This window comes from Argopecten irradians, chromosome 6 (genome assembly GCF_041381155.1).
Source record: "Argopecten irradians isolate NY chromosome 6, Ai_NY, whole genome shotgun sequence".
Lineage (NCBI taxonomy): Eukaryota > Metazoa > Mollusca > Bivalvia > Pectinida > Pectinidae > Argopecten > Argopecten irradians.
The window spans coordinates 12,912,490-12,934,823 of record NC_091139.1 but is presented as its reverse complement, the minus strand read 5'-3'; the positions used below and the strand labels follow the sequence as shown (position 1 = coordinate 12,934,823).

Below are 22,334 nucleotides of genomic sequence, written 5' to 3'. Positions count from 1 at the left end.
TCAGGAGCGAGATGCGCGCGTGGGATGGGTAACAGACGTCGAGTACAGTCCGACTCGTGTATTCCAAAGAGCTGGCAATCGTTCCTTCGTGTGAATGAGAAAAAAGCAGAGCTGTTCGAATATCTGGCGTATCCCCATACACGAAGGCGATCATCTCCACCTTCAGAGATAATAAGCATTGCTACCAACAAGACATGGAGGTGTCTGGTCTTGCTCCATGTAGCCATGTAGCCATTTGAATGATGCGGTGAACAAGGGACAGACAAACATGCGTATTAATTGGAACTGTTGACACGAATGTTGTTGTTCTCGCCATATATGCAATGCAAATTGTAGCAGCCACAGCTATCTGGATTCTCTTTGGGACTGGTATGAATTATAGATACCTTCCAGCACATGAGATTGCCGTCAACCTCGGCCCAGTGACGTCAAAGGCACTTCCATTCTTCCATGCATTTTCAGTTTGTAATACGGTGTCATCATTTGGAGGGAAAGAAAACTGCGTTGGATGATGATACCGCCGCATTCGTCGAAGTCGTAGAGAACCAGGATCTGTCATCTATAGAATCAGTATTGCCAAAATTAGAGCGCTTTGTTTTTCTGATGTATGACCGTACCAGTGTCCACGAGTGCGTCAACCAACGAATGTCAGAAGGAATTGTTTGCCCGGAAAGGGAGGGATGTGAATTCCATTCCACCAACGAAAGCGGCATAACTTTAACACATCGAGCGGGAATGTTAGCAAGGAGGATGTGTGTGGGGAAACACGTTTGAGTTAATGCCATACCTTCCGTGCCCAGATCAATTTGGCCGGACAAAAGACAAAGACAACGCATGGCAACCATTGTGGACACAGCTTCCAGAGGCAGCACATTCATGCCAGGAATTAGTGCACTGTGGATGCAAGAAAGGTTGCAAGAGAGCTTGTAAATGTAACAAATCTGCATTAGAATACACTGCCTTGTGCTCCTGTGGGGGAATGTGTACACCACCAGTGTGAATGTTCTGGACAAGTTCGTCGGAAGTGTGATTGTAAAATATAAAACTATGGTTGACTACTAGTGTATGAATTATTTGATGTATAACATGTACAATAGACCGTACATTGATGAATGACACATCGATTGGAAAAACTACTGCTTTTACGCTTTCAAAACTCATTTGGACAGGTAACCCTTTTTTCTTCACTAGTTTCGCTCCAAGTACCACGATCAACAAGTTAATGTGACTTGATTTTGTGATAGCTTTACAATATTTAAAATTACTTTGGGAGTTACCCAGTGTATGATCCTTTCAATTATAATAATTTTATTTTCATAATGGTGATGACCTTGACTCACCAAAATATTCATCTCACATAGGATGGTCTTCATCAGGCTTGCATAAAAGCTTTAACACAATATGTACAGGAGAGTCTAGTGTTTAAAATGTTATTGAAGCATTGAATCATATTGCAAATGATTTACAAATATTGTATATGAATAAAATGTATATAACTTTGGTTGTTTTAAACGGAACAACATCATCCTGGATCCCGGTTATAAGCGGAGTACCCCAAGGTAGTGTGCTCGGACCTGCTTTATTTTTTATATCTATCAATGACCTTCCAGAAACAACATATTCCATAACGAAACTATTCGCGGATGATACCAAAGTGTATGGGAAAGCCAATAATATCGACGATTCGGAAAAAATACAAAGTGAAAATTGGACGACTGGTCACAGAAATGGCAATTGAAATTCAATGCTGACAAATGTAAAGTTATGCATTTTGGAAATAACAACACAGAAACCGAGTACAGTATGTTGGGGAACAACGGACAAAGTATACTAAGTATTACACGCGAAAAAAAGGATTTAGGTGTGATATTTGATCCAACTCTCAAATTTAGCACACACGTATCAACTTGTGTCAAGAAAGCAAATCGACTTCTGGGGATGATTAGGAGAACGTTTGGTCCACTCGACAAAGACATGTTTCTGCCATTATATAAATCTCTCATTCGGCCACAGTTATAATACGCTACTACAGTTTGGAGTCCACTGCTACTTAAGGATATTCAGCAACTAGAAAATGTGCAAAGTCGGGCCACCAAACTAGTAAAAGGACTTTCCGACTTACCCTATTCAAACCGGTTAACTTGGATTACCATCTCTAGAGTACAGATGTAAAAGAGCTGAAGTTTTCAGAATTATTAATGAAATTGACATAACCAGTGATAGAGGCCGAAGCATGCTGACCAAACAAGACCATTACAGAACAGGGGGACACAAAAAAGATTACTGAAACCTCATACGAGACTTAACATTCGGAAACATTCATTTGCAATAAGAGTGATCAACGACTGGAACTCCCTACCTTCGGAAATTGTGAATGCCGAGTCGGTGAACAGATTCAAGACCCTCATAAACACTTATTGGAAGAACTACGACATTAAGTTTTACCCTAGCTGTTATTGAAGACATTACTATAAGCAGGCTAAAACAAGGGACATATAGTGTATATATTGTATATAAGTTTTAGAACTGGATGTGCTCAATATTTCATTAGTTCAAGTTTTTGAGTTTTGCGCAAATATAATTATGATTATATACAGACTATAGATTTAGGTGGTCAAGAGCTTTGCTTAATAATAGACCGAAATCTGGTATATATCTGGTATATGTAATTACAATTTTTCTAATCATGTTTTTCATTTCAAAACGTTTTTTTTTTTTTCAAAAACATTCTTGCTATAGACTTGTGGTCTTTACTTTTCCTGATTTTTGGGTGTAAATTAACTCTAACAAACATCTGTAAGCATTTTATAACAAAAACATTGACTTTGATAATAAAATTTCGAAAAATATCGTATGTTGATGAAAAAAATAGGTTGCGGCCATTTTGAAAAATGGCCGCCATGTTGGTCACGTGACATATGCAGATTGCCCCTATCGCTCAAATTAATCAGAATACCCTATAGAATAACTGTGCCAAATTTGGTGCTTTTACCACAAAGTGCACAATTCTTATGCTTATCTGATGGACTATACCTCACAGGGGCGAGCGCTTAAACGAAAGCAAAAAGTAAGACGTTTTCAAGGGAGACGAGAAAAGATGGAAACTCAATTTAGTCGTCTTTTACGATCATGAGGCAGCAAGTACAATGCTAATGCCCAACCAGTAAATATGTATAAGAAGATGACTATAAATATCAAAACGATGTATAACAATTTAAAATATGTTTAAACAAATAAATGAATCCTGTACTAGGAACACATATTAATGTGTAACCATCATACAACTTATTCAGAAACCGTCGTGAGTTAGATGTTACATAATAAGTGGTTGTTGAATATTTAATTTATTCCACACGAGTGGGTTATTTTTTAAATGTTACAAAAGACACGACTCAGCTTTAGCGAGTAGCTTTTGAATTAAAAAAAACTACGAGTGTGGTATTAACATGCACAAGTCGTGTGACCTGTCTCTACCACAATGATATTCGCTTTTAGCCGATAAAAATACGACGAGGATAAGGTAACCTGTATTTGCTGAAATATGCAAATAGAGTATAGTAATATTTTCAAAAAGGTCCTTATTATTATTCAAAAGTCAAATTCTAATAACGAATCAATTGATTATTTTTTCCAGTTGGGAATATCTTTAAGATGAAATGTTTTTCATTTAACGTCTGATTGAGTTTAATTTCTTATAGTTGTTTCAATAATATAAAATTCATTGTTGGACTATCTAAAAGTATGCGCACGGTATGGTGCCGTCTCCTCCCGCCAAAAAATCATCAGGTCATTGTAATCAAGTTCAAGTCTGTTTCAGACTCGTTTAGTCTACTAAACTCACCAGTGAAATATCCTTTCCGTTGCACATATTTTAAGCATTTCATGTCTATTTTACACCCCGCATGAACAAGTTAGGTATTTTGCCACAACGACAACGACACATACACTTTCCAACACCAGTTGTTAAATTTTCACTGATGCATAACGTTTTAAACCGTCAAACACTAACAAAGGCTATAGACACAGAAAGGACTGTATTTACCTTCTTGTAGCCTCAGTTCTGATCATTGAGATATGGCGAAAGACCAATACCTACAAAGCCGAAATGTCGTTTTCCTTAACTTGGTTTTTATATTGGCTACAGTCAGATCTGAAGGTAGGTAAAGAAACAAAATCAGATATTGTTGAAACGTATCATGAATTATTTAGTTATTATACGTGTATATAGCAAATTCACTTCCTGGTTGGGTATTTTATTTACACATACGAATAGACATATTTGAATATCTATGTTAATGTTACCGTGTCGCCGAGTCTGTACCGTACTTTGAATACATGTGTATTGTAGATGTGGCATATTTTGGCTCATGTTACGTTTGGCACGATGATCGAAATTAGAATACTTATATTATCTATAATTATATAAATATGCATTTCTTGGGTGAAACTTACTCATTTACGTTACGTAAACATACATGTAGGTATGTTCTGGCAAACCAAAACAGCACCATTACCTGTGCAAGCTTATCTTTCTTTTATGAAAACATGTTTAATGGTATATGGCTATTAATCATTTTACAAATAGAAATATATATAGCATAGTTCGAAATGACACTGTTAAAGGCTATCATCAGCGAGTAGATAACTTTAAATGTAATCGCATCTATTAAGATTCTGACCAAAACATCATTAGATGAGATATTTCTGGTGGATCTTTCTACACGTAGTAGGTTTGAATTGTACATAGTGATACGGTCGCCTTCTAGCTTCCCTCTGGAACTATTTAGCTCAGTCGGTAGAGCGGGGAAACAGTAAGTCCGGGGGATGTGGGTTCGAGCCCGGCTGGTGGCATACTACTGTCGTCCTGTTACATTTGGTGTCGTAGACCAAGTATGGCGAGATTGGATTGGGTCGATTATCAGTGACCAAGGCCGCTTTCTTTTATTAGGAACAACTAGTTCGACCGATTGGTTAAAGTCATTAATTCAAGTATAAATCCTCACGGACCTGCAGTTTTGATACAGGCCAATGGGAGCTTTGTCAAGGCTCGTCTGAAAACAATATAAAATCACCATGTCCGTCTTTCATTCATAAACAAACATTTAAGTCCAACCAGTCAAACTGTATAATCGAAAAAGGCCCTGGTAGCTCAGTCGGCAGATCATTCTGCTGGTGATCGGAGCTCCGGATGCTAATCATGGTCTGGCCGTTACATTATTGTTTGTCCAGTTACAATATAGGCTAACTAAAATAAATGATATCACGCCTAACATTGAAGCCTTGTTCATTACTGATACAGAATGAAATTGTAACCATAATAATAATGCATGACTTTGGGAGACATTTCGTTCTAAAATATTTTTGTATCGATACAACTATATATTGTTGCCTTCCAAAAACTTCAGTGTATCTTGACAGCTTAGGCGGAAATATTTAGTTTTGCGACAATACTCATTTCCATTTATGACAATTGTTTCATTCATATTTTTGGGACTACCTTGACTGTTATACAGTAAAATACCTATAACTCGAATTGCAGGGGACCAGGTCAATAGTTCGAGGAATACGGGGTATTCGACTCATCCGAGGTTAGTCACGATAGACGGTCGAAATGTCAACAAACAATGCACGGCAATGACATTTTGATTACACTATCTTTCAGCATTTTGGATTTCTTTATTTAAGTGTTTTATTGATAGCTATATCAAGTTGAAAAAAAATGAATAACATCAATTTAGCGTTTGAAAAAGCTAACGAGAAAGCCATCAATCAAATGTCATTCACAGCAGAGTAAGCGATCTTCATCTAGGTCAATGTACAATCCATATTGGACAACAAGAAGTACATTTTCTATTGTTTAATTATCACAAATCATTTAAAACATTTACAAAATACATACTCACAATAAAGTTATTAACTAGCATATTTACGGACATCAAAATTGATATCTATAGATGTCTATTCCGTAAAAGCGTAACGTTTGGTTACATGTGTTACAAAATACAATTTACGGGAAAAGATACGGAACGTACTGATAAAATGTACTTTGCATATATCGTTTGATATCGTTTACATCTTTCCACAAATAACATTGTTGTTAGCCTGTCGAATGAAACCAACAAAGAAATTTAGAAAAATAAGACTTTTATAATTAGACTACGTCAGCAATATCTTCCGCCTCTTTTGTCATTTCACAATGAATACTTTCTATTAACACGGATCAACAACTTCCTTATTATCGTACAGTATTATTACGAGAGAAATATCAATAACTTAATGCCTTTTCTGAAATATTTAAATAAAGTTAACATCAAACAACGACTTGCGATCGTGTAGGTAGGTAATAATGACACCGTTAATCCCTTAATTACCTAAAGGCTTGACACGCCAACTGTATAAACACAAAATCGTGAGCAATTATCCATGTCGGTCGGTGCAGTCAGGTGTAACACAGGTAAAAATGAAACGGGGACATATTTCTGTTCGAGGAATAGGGGGTATTTGGTTTTGTAACAGTGTCTAATGTACACCTGTACATATGTGGACCAACACAAATAGTGGGGGGGGGGATATTAGCATCAGTACAAATGATATTAGCATCAGTACAATATGCCATACATTTTATTATTATTACTACTTTTAGTGGGGGAGGAGACATAGGTTTCCATGTATCCCTCTGGCAGTTTTTCGAAATATGTTTTGTTAGGACCGGTATGATGTCTAGTTTCATTTTATGCTCGTTGCCATTGACAACTAATGTTCCATGGGGGTCATATGGTGGCCATTTTGAATTTCAGGTATCAAAAATGGCCAAAATGACACATTCGCATATATGCGCATAGATAGAGAACCAGACAACATTCAGACGCAAATAAACACATTTTTGATATGATTGAAACATGCTGAATACGATTAAATCATAATAATGACGTTACATCTTCTCATTTTTGTGAAATGACGGGAAAAACAATGAAATTGTTAGCTTTTTTCCCTAAAAAATCGACAAATGTCATAATTTTATCACATATAAAAACAATGATGGACAATTCATCTTATAACAGTCATTTCGAATTATACCAACGCATGTGTAAACATATGTACACTATAGAAAAATAGATGGCATCAATTAGGTCGGAAAAAGAGAGGGACCCCCCTAAAATTCATCAAAAAAAGGCCAAAATGACACATTCGCATATATGCGCATAGATAGAGTACCAGACAACATTCACAGGCAAATAAACACATTTTTTTTTTATATTATTGAAACATGCTGAATACGATTAAATCATAATAATGACGTTACGTCTTCTCATTTTTGTGAAATAACGGGAAAACAATGACATTTTCAGCTTTGTTTTCCTAAAAAAATCGATAAATGTCATTATTTACATCACAAGTAAAACAATTGATGGACAAAACATCTTGTAACACTCATTTCAAATTGCACTCACCCTTGTGTAAACACATATGTACTATAAAAAGATATATCGCATGAGTGAGGTCGGAAAACGAGAGAGACCCCCCCCTATAAAAATTTAACACAAAATGGCCAAAATGATACATTCTTATATACGCGCATAGATAGAGACCCAGACAACACGCAGAGGCAAATAAAACCATTTTTAAATATGATTGAATCATGCTGAATACGATTACATCATAATAATGACGTTACGTCTTTTTATTTTTGCGAAATGACGTGAAAACAATGAAATTTTCACCTTTTTTTCCCTAAAGAAATCGATAAATGTCATTATTTACATCACAAGTAAAACAATTGATGGACAAAACACCTTGTAACACTCATTTCGAATTGCACTAACCCTTGTGTAAACACATGTGTACTACTATAAAAAGATATATCGCATGAGTGAGGTGGGGAAAATAGAGGAAACCCCCCCCCCCCACACACACACTGAAAAGAAAATGCAGAAGAAAAAAATGAAAAACAAAAAATAAAATTAAAATAAATTGAATGAAACAAATTAAATTAAAATAAACTCCAAATATTATGTCAACACACATTGTAACAAGTTATTCTGAATTGTACTTACTCTTGTCTAAACATATGTGCATTATAAAAAGGATATATTTATATTTTTAACAGAAGAAGCGAGATGACCTCCAACCCCCTCCCCAATAATTTAAAAAATAAGATATTCCCTTATCCAGTTAGCATCCAAAGGCTAGTTCACATGTTTTATCCACAATTCATCCAGTTCCCAATCACCGTAATAATTTATTTCTTTTTAGTGAAAACAATTGGGTTCGAACTATTCTCCTTCAATTTTGGATATACCCCCCCTTGAAAAAGGTGTACCATTGTGATGCCTGCTCGCATAAGTTAAAAACTAAAAATACATATAATATCTGCTGAAGAGGAACAGTCACAGACTGGGCCGCCAAAAAGGGATCACAGGAAAACAGTCAATTAGAATGAGAGGACAGGGACCGTAGGTAAAAGTAATTGAAAGTATCTGACCACGCTAAAAGGCAGCAGACATGATGTCCTGGAACCAGGACCCATTATGGAGTGCCAAAGAAGCCGCAAAGGCTCTAACCTCATGGGTCATCACCTTGCATTTCGCCCCAGATTGATAATTAGACTGCTCATAAGCAATCTTGATCACCTGACATATCCATCTGGAGATGTACAGGGAGGAGAAATCCTGCTGACCCTGTTTAATATGAAGAATTGTACATCGCCCCTTTGTTTTATCAAGGGAAAACCTAAGCGTCCGACTGGGACGAAGCAGCCGATCATTCACCTTCGACTCGATAGAGATTGTGAATCTTTGCCAAAAAGGCACGATCAGTTAGTTGGGTAACAGAGCTATATCTGGCCCAACGAAGCACGAAAAGTGAATAGATGGATATCACTCCTCCTACGGCCTGACGCAAAAACAAGCAGGAAGTCAAAAGTAAAAACCTTAATCGAGACCGACACCAAAGGCTCTTAAGGAGCCCCTTTCAGTAACACAAGTGCTAGATTCCACTGTGGAGATAACTGCCGTACCCTAGGCCTGTCCAGACTGAACCACCTAATCAATTCAGACAAAGACTTAGAATACCCTAACTCTGGTCTACCATGAGAATATAGTACACTGGAAATAGCCATGCGATAGCCTTCAATAGTACTAGAGGCAAGTTTGCGTTCCCTAAACAAATAGAGAAGGGAATTCGCATTCAGCTGGGCAGAGACCTTGACCTGATCAATCTTCCTGTCGATACCAATCACAGACGATCTTCCATGACTGTTTAGACGGCAGGTGAGGAAGACTTATTGATGAGGCGATGCGAGCTGACACGTCTTAAGAAAAGACTGACTGAGCGAGGCCTCCTGAGATAGCTTTCATGTTCTTGAATGGATCTTCCGGGACCGAGGCTGGTGCGGGAGATTGGTTCTAAGTGGGAAAAAAAACCAGATGAATATCCACCAACAGAAACGGCAAGAGCTCCGGAAACCAGGATTGTCTCGGTCACAAGGGCGCTATCAGAAGGAGGGGAAAATGATGCTCCCGAAACTTCTATTAGAACCCTGCCCACCAGGCTGAATGGAGGGAATGCATAAGCATGTATTCCCTCCCAATCTAGAGATAGAGCGTCCACAGCTACAAATTTTGTTCAAATGAATGACCTTGAATTTCATTCAAGGTCACAGGGGTCAAATAAGCTAAAATCTTTAAAAGACTTCTTTAAAAACCAAAAGGCATAGGGACCTGATATTAGGCATGTAGCATTTGGTCTGGCACCGGAGAGACAAAAAGTGGACAATTAGTGGCAAAGTGGCGAAAAGGTCTATATGGAGGTCTGTTCCACACCTAGCAAATGCTCTCGAAGATCGGAAGATTTAGCTGCCTTTCTGTCACAACCGGCTTGCGGCGCCTGGAAAGAGTATCCGCCAGAACAATCAACCTGTCTGGAAGATGCTTGACTAAGAGAGTCAACCGCATTTCCTGACAGAAGAGAAGAACACGAATGACGAGGGCACAAAGGACGTGGGACTTTGCCCCCACCCTTTCTCTCCAGATACGCGACAACTGTAGAGTTTTCTGTAGTCACACAAACCACCTTGGGATGTAGAATCTTCCGAAAAGCTTGCAGAACCAACCGAACAGCCTTATCTCCAGCACGTTGATGTGCTTGGAGACCTGATCCCCAGACCACTCCCCCAACTTGCAATGGCCGTCGAAGTAAGCCCCCAACCTGTAATCTGTCATCGCTCCAACGATTCCTATAGACTCGGTGGAGTATGAGGGAATCTTCGAAATATATGTGTATATTTATTTTCCTGGAGTGATGAAATCCTATGCCAACCTGCAGCAGTTTGATGAAAACCAAGGAAACAGTCGTGACACCGAAAGGATTTAGTTTCGTAATACAGTGGTACGTTTCGTTCTGGCACGGGCCGATAATTTATGAAAATGTTTCCAGTTGTTCACTAAAAAAGAGTGGATTATTACGGTTCTAACCACATTCTTGTTGTAATTAGGGCCGCAATGGCCGATTGGTGTGATGCATCGACAAAATTACCACAAGTCCTCCACCTCTGGATAATTAGCCTGTTCGAATATACAGGGGCAGTTTGCTAGGTATTGACTGCTGGCGGTGGTTTTTTCCAGGAACTCCGCCTTTCCTCCACCAATAAACCTGGCACATCCTTACATGACCCTGGCTGTTAAAAGATGTCAGTGTATTTTGGAACTGTCTTAATCATTAATCAGGAAATATGTATTTTATGTAATAATAATTATGAGATTTTTTTTCTCTATGAGTAGTGTTGGGAGGTGGGATGTCCACGATTCTTCTGCTAAAAAAACATAAAATCGTTTTAAAAATGCACATATGTTTACACAAGGGTAAGTGCAATTTGAAATGACTGATACAAGGTGTTTTGTCCATCAATTGGTTTACTTGTGATGTAATATATGACATTTATCTATATTTTAGGGAAAAAAACTGAAAATGTCATTGTTTTCCCGTTATTTCACAAAAATGAGAAGACGTAATGTCATTATTATGATTTAATCGTAATCAGCATGTTTCAATTATATTTAAAAAATGTGTTTATTTGCCTCTGTGTGTTTGTCTGGTTCGCTATCTATGCGCGTATATACGAATGCGTCATTGTGGCCATTTTTTGATAATTTTTAAGGGGGGGGGGGGGTCCCTCTCTTTTCCGACCTCATTGATACCTATATCTTTTTAAAGTACACATATGTTTACACAAGGGTTGGTTCAATTCAAAATGACTGTTACGAGATGACTTGTCCTTCATTTTTTTATTTGTGATAATAATTATGACATTTATTGATTTTTTTAGGGAAAAAAAGCTGAAAATTTCATTGTTTTCCCGTCATTTCACAAAAAATGAGAAAATGTAACGTCATTATTATGATTTAATCGTATTCAGCATGTTTCAATCATATCAAAATATGTGTTTATTTGAGTCTGAATGTTTTCTGGTTCTCTATCTATGCGCATATATGCCAATGTGTCATTTTGGCCATTTTTGATACCTGAATCCAAGATGGCCGACATAGGACCCCCATGGGACATTAGTTGTCAATGGCAACGAGCATAAATGAAACTACACATCATATCGGTCCTAACAAAACATATTTCGAAAAACTGCCAGAGGGATACATGGAAACCTATGTCTCCTCCCCCACTAAAAGTATTAATAATAAATTCAAAATGCATGGCAGTTTTGTACTGATGTCAAAATACTAGTTTCTGACAAACCATCAGTAAATATGTTCAAATGTTTCCTGGGTGCAACTGAGACGGAAATTATTTTGTTTTTGTGACGTATTTTTACAAAACCTGATTGACAAGATTTCGAGTCAAACCTTTCAAATTTACAGACTGGAAGCCGCAAGGTATGTACTAATGATCATTGAGATAATTACTTTTTCATAGGAACACGAAAAGTAAGAACGCATTGGCAATGAGTACATTGCGGGGATACCTATCACTTTAGATTTGTAAGACATGATACAGACAGAGTAGTGAACTATTCGCGCCGCCAAGAGAATGTGGCTTGGCAGAGCGGCCGCTGTGGTAGTAATGGTAATATCAGCAGACTGCCTTCGAATTCGATTTGTCTGAGTTGTTGTTCACACACAGCTGTCAGTGGTGCGAAGACGGTTTGGTGGCGTGTCGATCTAGGACAAATCAGCACTATCAACAGAATCCAGATAATATACAGAGGTAAGAATATAACACTTCTTTGATTTAAAAAGGAGCTGGGTGTGTATGGAGGTCGATTGTTCGATGCGTTAGACACATAGTTTATCTTGATTGTTTTTGTTTATATCGTATTTTTGATGATCAGGATTTTATACACACTGAAACAATTTGGACACCTAACATATATATATATCTTATATATGTATCTGATATATTGTTAATTGTTATATTGTTAATATATAACATGAATTGTTGATAGACTTGTGACGGCATACATGTGCCAGTCAATTTTGGCATTCATTATATATGTATCTGATATATTGTTAATATTACAATTCAATTCAATTCAATTCAATTCAACTTTATTGCTTCCTTACATCCATACAAAAGGGATCGATAGCAAAACAAATATTAATATTACATGGATTGTTGATGATAGAATTGTGACGGCATACATGTGCCAGTCAACTTTGGCATTCCTTATTATATAGGTATCTGATATATTATAAAATATTTCAGAAAATGGGTTGATGGACTTGTGATGGCATACATGTACATGTGCCAGTCCACTTTGACATTCAGAAGATCATGAAACAGTTATCATGACAATATAAACCAACACAAAACTATATCTACATGTTATCTACATATCACGCAAACAGATTGACTACTACTCATCATCTCCTAGGGTGAATAGTTTAAAAGACTTGAATAAGGTGCACATTCTGGTAAAGGTCTCCAGTTTTGGTCGAATAACCATATAATATATGGAATGGTTGATTTCCAAATACTTTAATAGTTATTTTAATGGGACTTTTTTAACATGATTCAAGGCTATAAAGACGCTCTAAACAGATGTAAATATAGAGGTATGCGTTTGGAAAGAAAGTTTTACCATCTCGATTCGTTCCTTAAGATGTCCCTGATTGAAGACCCATGAATAGGTACGTTAAGTATTGTCGTTTTTAGTGTTACTAGTGGATAAGGTCATAGCAAAATTACATAGATAGATTTTTAGGTGTTTTGATAAATAGTACATTTTATTATTTGTCCAGACTATTCACTTTCTTATAAAGAAACTACCTATGTTGGGGCCTGGGATCAGCCTCTCGTAAAAATAAATAAAGATAGGACAACCTACGCACTACATGAATACACATAACTATTCGCACTACTCTCTTTCCTAGAATGTTCGATAGACATACATATGTGAATTACTAATATCACATCTCTTCTTATCTCTTCTCTTGCTGACTCTCAAGATATATTATTTTATAACTAGTACGTATATGTAAGTTGGGATCGAATGCATAATAAATGCGCTGTAGTGAATGTTAACTGTGCTAACCAGTAGGATATATATATACTACATGATAACAGCAAATCAGGGGAAAGGGAAATTTATATAATAAAACAGAGTTTTAAAACCTTCACCGATTCAGAATAAGCCGGATGGAAACTGTATATCAACCTGCATTCCCATGATCACATGACCGGCAAAATCAGGGCTTACAAATTTCTGGTCAAAGACTAACGCGGAGCGAACAGAACGAAACAAACTGCATCGTTACAAATGTTTATATTATCTGTGGACGTCCACAATTTCAGCGGTATGTGGTAATTAAATCAAGTTCCATTTATGCTCGTCAGCATCCTCCATGTTCGTTCAAATTGCGAACTGTGGTGTTTTTAATGGTGAGATAAGCGTCGAAAAAAAATCTAAAGATTCAGCGTTTAGACAATACAACAAATATACATTGTTGACTGCATTATCAGATAAGAAAATACTCGACTGCTAATTATTTATTTTAGGAATAATTTTCGGGGAACACTTTCTATTTGTGCATATGGATGAAATTATTCTAAGTGAGAGATTTGTTTTGCGTTTTAGCCGGTTTCCAGCAACGATTTGCTGGTTATCAACTGTACATGTCCAACACCACCGATTCCTCTCAGGATGGTGTACTGTGTTACGAGGACACCAGTAGTACCAGAGATGCCGTACAGTTAAATGTGATACACCAGTGCCCGTATGTAGGTCGGTACGTGACTGTGTACAACTATAGGAACAACCCCAAACGGTACAGCTGGTATGACATTTACGCTATATTGGAACTTTGTGAGGTATTAGTATATGGTGAGTGTAATCATATATCTTCATAGAAAGTAGTGTTGTATTTATTTCATTATTATAATTAATACTAGCTGTCATGTGACATTCGGTTTTAGATAAAATGCTCCACCATTGAAATGTACATTAATATATGCATGCATTGGTGGTACACTGTTACTATGACTACACAGACTAACAATTAGTGGAAGTTATGTTAATCTGGCTTTAGTTGACATACATAGCGTGACGTCACTAATACATAACGTGACATTACTAGTATATAATAAATAAATTTTAGCTTGAAACTTTTGTGTATTGAACTGTAAAGAACATTGACTTACAGTCGTGCAAACCAGAAGATGTATTATGAAATCCAAGTAGGGACAAATGAAAATGACAATTGATAAGGGATAAGCGCAGGAGAGCTACATATACATATATTTGCGTAATTTTGACAGCAATGTTATAGCTGCATGTCTTGTCTGTGTGGATGACAATATCCGATCACATCGTACTCGGATTGTGCAAGATTATCTGAATAAGAATCGACTGATGTGAATCATTTTACAACCGTAAAGAACCTCAGCGAACAAAATATGGGATATAATAGGCGAGGACAAATTAATTAAAGTGATTTCCCCATGTCAGAATCCGTAGATGTTATTGTCAATGCACAATATGCGAATATTCCCAAGGATAAACTGTAAAGAGTTTAGGTCGTTAAAATGGATTTTGTCTACAGTGTATAACGAAAATTGCGGTTACACGAATGGGGTCGTATTGATCGTATGGGGTACTGGATGGATGTAGTGTTTTATTTGACAAATTTACACCACGTTGAAAGTAAGATTTCCTTAGCACTTTTGTCGGTTCAAACGTCGCGTCTAAAATATAAACGAGAATTAAAAGTATTCAATTAAATATGATATATGATATATATTTATCTGGCTTTCACTTCACTATTTTCGATATAGACAAGTCAAGTAGAAATGGCCGTTTTTAAAAGTTTGCTAAAAATGTTAAGTATTTATGAATAACGTTTGTACGTGTTCCATCACTAGGCTGTCCAGTAGGGGGGTACGGTAACGGTGACTGTAGTCTGTCATGTCCAGCGACCTGTTACGGAGGGAACTGTAATCCTAAAATAGGGAATTGTTTTTGTAAGTAGTATTTATTATATTTATTGCGAAAGCCTACCGTACTAAAAGTTTACCTTGTTGCATGTAACAGCGTAGGAAATGAGGTGATGTTTGGATGGGTGGTGTTGTGAGAGTGAAAATAAATTCACGTCTTTAGATTTAGATATAAGGATTACACAAGCACTTGATAAATATTTATGTATACAAGGCGCATTTGCGTGCAGGTCTCAACTTCAGCTATCATTAAAACCGTTTTAATACCGTTGTAAAAGCAATATAAAAACAATGTACATTTAGACTTACTCCTGTAATTATATATTTCATCTCTTGGTGTACTAAATTCATACTCTGGATTCGATTTGATGTAAATTTAGGATCCATATCGATTTCACATTGTGGTCCATGACGTTATGGCGACCTGCTCCACAGATTGTAAAAATGGACTCTGTAGTAAAGACAATGGGGTTTGTCTAGGTTGGTGACCTTTGTCTCAGGGAGAAAGCTAGAACTATAATATAAACAAGATCATAAATAACGTTCATCTTGCCATAGCTATGTAACGTCCTATTTTCATCTTCATAATGACTCACAAACTCGATGCAGTTTAAGGAATTGTCGTACTATTATGGATATTATTATATAAGTGTTTATTAATAACGATTGTTGACCACTTTTCGTTTTTAAATTCCATCGATGTATGAAAACAAAATTGTTTGCTTTACTGTATGAATCCGTGTATAGGTTATAATATCAATAATCTATATGGCGTGGACAAAGTATTCGAAGTAATGAAAATATATTCAATTTGTTATAACCCATCTTTAAGAAAAAAATAATCTATTGTGGAAACCGAATTTACGTGTATTTCTCCAAAAGGGAGGATATCATTTAGATCAGGGCAAAACTTTAATAAAATATATGAAGGATGTGTGCTGGAAAAAATTAATCAGAAATGAATAATTCATATTCCAATAAAATTAACATTACCAATTAAACCATTATAGCAACATAGTTTGCCTACTATCGACGCCCATCCATTTCATCCATGATCATGTATGTAGAGGATTACATCTTTATATTATTACGTATTATTGTTAGTTGTTCCCATGTGGTTAAAGGAGTTGTGGGTAAATGATAAAAAAAATTGGGATTTTACTCGGTATCTTTTTAGGAGTGCGACTACATTGTCGTTATGTCTGTTTATAAATATTCGTACTCCCAGTTTTTATTGACATTGAACTTATGATAGTTTAATATCTTCTATCGTAGTCAGATGTGCTAAACATATTCATTACTATATATTTCTACAGTAAGAAGAGACATCCTACTAAAAACTCAGAACAACTCATGCGCCACCCGATAGAAACAGAGAAAATGCAAAATATAAGAGAAAGAATAATGGAAAATATCTGGGGAGGAAATAATTTATTCCGAGGAATGCGACTGGGGCGGAGGAAATGTTAAAAAGATTTCCATAAAGTAATGTAAGCGTTGAAAAAAAAAAATCTTATATATTAGTATTATGTTAAGGAGTTAGAACACTAATAATCGTGAGTGTATTCTCAATGAGGCGGATTAATGATTAGAGTACAAACACAGTTTATTTGTGTCCTAGGTGTCATATTCCTATGTATACATTTAATAAAAAATCAACATTTATATATTTCTTATACTCGCAATATAACTGTAGATAAGCTTAATGATATACTAGAAATTATAGGCTCGAATTAATGATTTGTTTGTTCCCCATTTTCAATAAAAGTTCAATACGCCGTAAAATCAGCACCAATCAGAAGCGGCCTTTTTCCTTTATAGGTTGATAAAATGATTTTTTAAGCCAATGGAATATACTTGTTGCAAGCAAAATTCAATTTTTGGTCATTAATGTGACTAACGTAGATCATACTGCGAGTTTGTATCGTAAGTGATTTCGTCTTTCTGGTTTATATGCAGACTGCATACCTGGAAAGTTCGGCGATATCTCTGTTAGCGAGGGACCTGTTCTGTTAACTGTAATAGTAGCGGGTGTATCAAAGACACCGGGCAGTGTTACGGTGAGTTTAAATAACGTCATCTTGCTCAAAGGAGAGATATATATGGCAAAACCCCCCCCTAATAGATACATGTAAGATTTGTGTTTGAAAATTATTAAAATTAATAATCAATCAAATAACGATACCATACCATTACATATTAAGCAAATGTTTGCTTTTATCGACGCCATCCATATCATATGATCATGTATGATACTATTTTATATTTCTAATCCTAATGTCATCTACACTAAATCAATTAAGACAGCGAGTTACTTATTTGTTTGTAAACATCGCTTGATCCAAGGCAAAACAAACAATAGTGTTCAACTCAAAAAAGGTGTTTATGTTTTGATAATACATAGATATGAACATGAATTTATTTACAGATTGTGTTGGCGGAAAGTATGGCGTTACATGTGAAATGGACTGTTCTGGTAACTGTAAAGATCCGATATGTGACAGAAACACTGGATACTGTTCTGGTAAGAAAGAAATATTTAATATAATAATAGTATTATTTAATAATATCTCCAATTTCATTAAATCATCATAAAGCCCGTTCATGCTGATATTAAAAACTAAAATCTATTTTAAGCATATTTCAATTGGAATCATGAGCGTTTAGACGGTTATTTGCGCATGTCAATTTTTTTGAGATCTTACTGCAAGTGTATAATTTCACAATATTTCGCAAATTATATTTTAGCAATTGTAGCAATGTACTGCGAAATAGCAAAACTTTATCAACGCGAACATAACCGGCAGTATGGCATTGTGAAAGTTCAATCAACAACAACATCTTTATTATTTGGTGTCTCCTTTAAATATGTTTTCTAATAAGTAAGTACTTAAGAATGTGTCGCCGGGAATTTGACTAGATTTGGTTTAGATTTTAAGAATGTGTCACCGGCAATTTGACTAGATTTGATTTATATTTTAAGAATGTGTCTACGGGATTTTGACTTGGATTTGGGTTAAATTTTAAGAATGTGTCGCCGGAAATTTGACTTGGATTTTGTTTAGCTTTTAAGAATGTGTCGCCGGAAATTTGACTAGATTTTGTTTATGTTTTAAGAATGCGTTGCCGGGACGTACGGCAGCTCGTGTGGCCAGGCTTGTTCAGTGAACTGTAAGGATAGAGTGTGCACTAAGACCACTGGACACTGTATAGGTAGGGTATCCAATAGATATAGATCCGGAATTTACCGGTAATTACCAAGTTTACGTAGCCAAAAGACAAGGACTGGAGGATTAAAGATGCAAATTGTTTTTTTTTTTCAAAAGCTACGTGATCGACAGCTTAGGGAAGGAGACGTTTGATATTATTCGTATTATAGATTATGCTCCCTTGATGTAATAGTTTTGGTAAATGATAAAGATTTGTATATTCACGTTACTTTTAATGAGTTCATTCGTAACTGTTTATATTCTCTTACTGTTAATGACGCTAGCTATGAGACATGCCGTTGTTAAATCATATTCTTTATGGGATACTATTTAACTAATTAATATCATCGTGTAGGCGATATGCACACAAGAGTAAATATATTCTACAGTGTAATTTTGTAGAGGAAATATTTATCCGAATGAAAGTTCGCGTCAAACGAGTGCAAAAAGTCTCAATGCTTTTCATTGACACGCAAACATTATGATGTAGATATCACCGATGTTTATTTTTTTCAGAATGCGTTACGGGAAAGTTCGGCAATATATGTGAACAGGACTGTTCTGTAAACTGTAAGGACCGGCTGTGTGTCAAAGACTCTGGGTATTGTACTGGTATGTATAATAATATTATCTCCTTTAGTTTCGTACTATAAATAGAAACACCTCTACTCAAACATTTAAAGTAGGAATTGATATTGATCTATACATTTCTTTTTTTTTAAATTTTTTTTTTAATTTTTTTTCTTTTTGCATAATTACATTACAACACAATGTACACAGTCACATAAAACATTATACAGGTACACATATATATGTATTCACAATCACATATCACTCGCGAGCACACATAAAAACACACATACACACACCCACACATCCTCACACCCACACACTCCCACCCACACACTCACCCTTACACACACCCACATTCGTGCAAGAATGTACACACAAATATTTCATTTTAAGGGAAAATTTTAGAATTGAATTTTATAATTGTTATAAATAGCACAATATTAATATCAAGTGTATTGTTGTACTAGTTTAAAATACGTATTTGAACAGGCAATGTATTTTCAATCACAACTTACAAAATCAGTTATCCAGTAATAAAAAGATTATAATGATTTATCTTGAAATATCTTATATATTTTACTCAAATGACTTGGTAAATATCTAATGAAAAACACATTTCTAATACTCAAATGTACATGTATCATTGTACTCTCACACATATTCTCTGCCTCAAGCGCATACACCCACACACAGTAATCACGGATGTGCATAATGATATATTACATTTACATGATACGCGAAAAAACATAAACATTTTTGTTGCCATTTATTTTTTTAAATAATACAGGACTAAGTTATGGATAAGAAACTATGATTGAGTAATACAGAGTATTGTAGTTGGTTTCTTAATAAAATAAAGAAAATCAAATGGTTGGACCAGCATAAGTGATTGATTTTATTTCAGAGAAATCATTAGCTGAAAATATTTTGCCAATTTTCCCACAGTTTGTTAAATTTGTCAATAGTCATGTTTTTCTGGGCTAATGTTTTTTTCAATATTAAATCTATACAAAAGGAAGTTTTTTATTTCATTTAACGTTATTTTATCATTTTTCCTGGATGAGCAATAAATAGAGTACTTTGTGTGGAGGATTATGAAATTGAGAGGATAAGAAGTTTGCAAATTTTCACTTTTACCAAAAAGAATAGAAGTTAAATTTAATTGAATAGTTTTATTTATTTTATTTTGTATCCACTCTATAAGCATCTGCCAAATCCTTTTAATTTCATCACACTCCCAAAATAGATGTTGAATACTTTCAATTTCAGTTTTGCATATATTACATTTATTACAGTTTTTTATTCCTATGTTTTTTAGATAAGTGTTTACAGGCAAAATTCTATGTTGTAGTCTGTATTGGAACCATTGTATTGTAGTGTCTTTTGACAGTTTAAAGGTATTTTCATAAACTTGCTTCCAATTTTCAATATCAATATTTAAGTTTGAAGTCTATTTCAATTCAGCTGTATTTGTATTTTGTACGGAATTTATAAGTGAATTGTACATGTCTTTACATCCTTTCTTATTTTTTATCAGAATATTTATATGATTTGGAATAAAAGGTCTAGTTATATCAAAAATTTTTCCCTTTTCTATTTGGTTCGATCTTAGCGCAGTTTTGATTGATTCGCAAATTCCTCTATAGAACAAAAAATTGGAAGATTCTAAATTAAATTTTTGTTTGAAGCTTTCAAAATTCAAAAACATTTGATTTGAATCCATAAAGTCTGATATAAATTTTATACCTTTTTCGTACCATTCTTTATTGAAAAAGGATACATTATCTATTTTAAGAAGAGGATTATACCATACAGGAGATTTTATAAATTCTTCAAGTGTTGTGATGAAGTCAGAATCAGATATGTTTGACCATGCTTGGAAAACATTTTCCCAAAATTTATTATTAGTTTTAACTTTTTTTTCAAAAAATCTGATCCCATATCTATAAACTTTGAAATTTTAAAATGTTCTGTTTCAAATATACTTATCCATTCTTTTTCTTCAGCCACTATTAGTCTTCGTAGCCAAGTTGATTTTAAACTTATTATAAATTTCTGGAGGTCAATCATTTTTAAACCCCCGTCCTCATAATTTTTAATCAATGTATCCCGTTTTATTCGATCAATTGATGATTGCCAAACAAAGTGAAAGAAGTTTTTATTCAGCGTATTGATTTTATCTATATTTGGGTTAGGAATAGACATAAATAGGTGATTTAATTTAGGTAATAAAATGGATTTTATTACTACAATTCTTCCTATGGGTGTGAGCACCCTTTTTGACCATTGCACAATATTTTTATCTATTGTATTAATTGCCTTATCATAATTCATATTACTAATTTCATCTAAATTTATAGAAAAGTCAATACCTAATAAGGTGAATTTTGTTTTCCCCCACACTAGTTTCCATCTATGGTGGTAGACATCTTTACTGAATTTCTTACTTCCAATCCATATGACATTTGTTTTATCATTATTTATTTTCAGGCCTGATATTTGTCCAAAAGTGTCTAAAACCTGCAATGCTTCATTAAATGATTTCTCTGATCCATCTAAGATGAGAGATGTGTCGTCTGCGAACTGCGAAAGTTTATGGTTTTTCTCTCCAATACCTATACCGCTTATATTTTTGTTATTTTTAATCATAATAGCTAGGATTTCTGCGACTAGGAGAAATAAATATGGTGATATGGGGTCGCCTTGGCGGCAGCCTCGGCCAATATTAAAAGGTTTGGATAGAATACAATTTTGAGTTATGGCAGAAAATGTGTTTTTATTAAATGTCTGTACCCATTTTTTAAAACTATCTCCAAAGTTAAAAAAATCCATGACTTTTTCGAGAAAATTCCAAGATACCGAGTCAAAAGCTTTTTCGAAATCTATAAATATGAGTAGCCCTGGTATATTATTAATTTCTGTAAAATTCATTAAGTCATAAATTAATCTAGTATTTTCTCCAATATATCTACCTTTAATAAAACCTGTTTGTGTTTTTGAAATAATTGTGTCTAGAACTTGTTTTAGTCTGTTTGCTATGCATGCTGAGGCTAGTTTGTATGTAACATTCAATAAAGTTATAGGTCGCCAATTTTTTAAATATTGTCGTGGTTT

The 22,334-nt window shown here is 35.1% G+C and overlaps 2 protein-coding genes and 1 pseudogene across 11 annotated transcripts in view; 2 read left to right on the top strand and 1 right to left on the bottom strand.

Annotated features, from left to right (window-relative positions):
• LOC138326108 (fucolectin-3-like) overlaps positions 1–18,606 on the top strand; it is an 89,395-nt pseudogene extending 70,789 nt beyond the window's left edge.
• LOC138325026 (cell death abnormality protein 1-like) overlaps positions 1–22,334 on the bottom strand; it is a 314,573-nt gene that overhangs the window by 217,548 nt on the left and 74,691 nt on the right. The window lies entirely within an intron of this gene.
• LOC138326107 (cell death abnormality protein 1-like) lies at positions 13,016–21,134 on the top strand. The gene is made up of 6 exons (XM_069272240.1): positions 13,016–13,061; positions 14,084–14,316; positions 17,435–17,498; positions 17,867–17,962; positions 18,556–18,651; positions 19,164–21,134. Exons 1-6 carry the CDS (start codon positions 13,016–13,018, stop codon positions 19,298–19,300), a joined length of 672 nt encoding a protein of 223 aa, XP_069128341.1. The 3' UTR covers positions 19,301–21,134.

Bases quoted from the DNA above. Each gene is read 5' to 3' on its own strand.
- LOC138326107 (XM_069272240.1), top strand. From the start codon at position 13,016: ATGATTCAAGGCTATAAAGACGCTCTAAACAGATGTAAATATAGAG. The intron at 17,963-18,555 runs GTAAGAAAGAAA...TTATGTTTTAAG, and splicing joins AAACACTGGATACTGTTCTG to AATGCGTTGCCGGGACGTAC. The intron at 18,652-19,163 runs GTAGGGTATCCA...TATTTTTTTCAG, and splicing joins GACCACTGGACACTGTATAG to AATGCGTTACGGGAAAGTTC.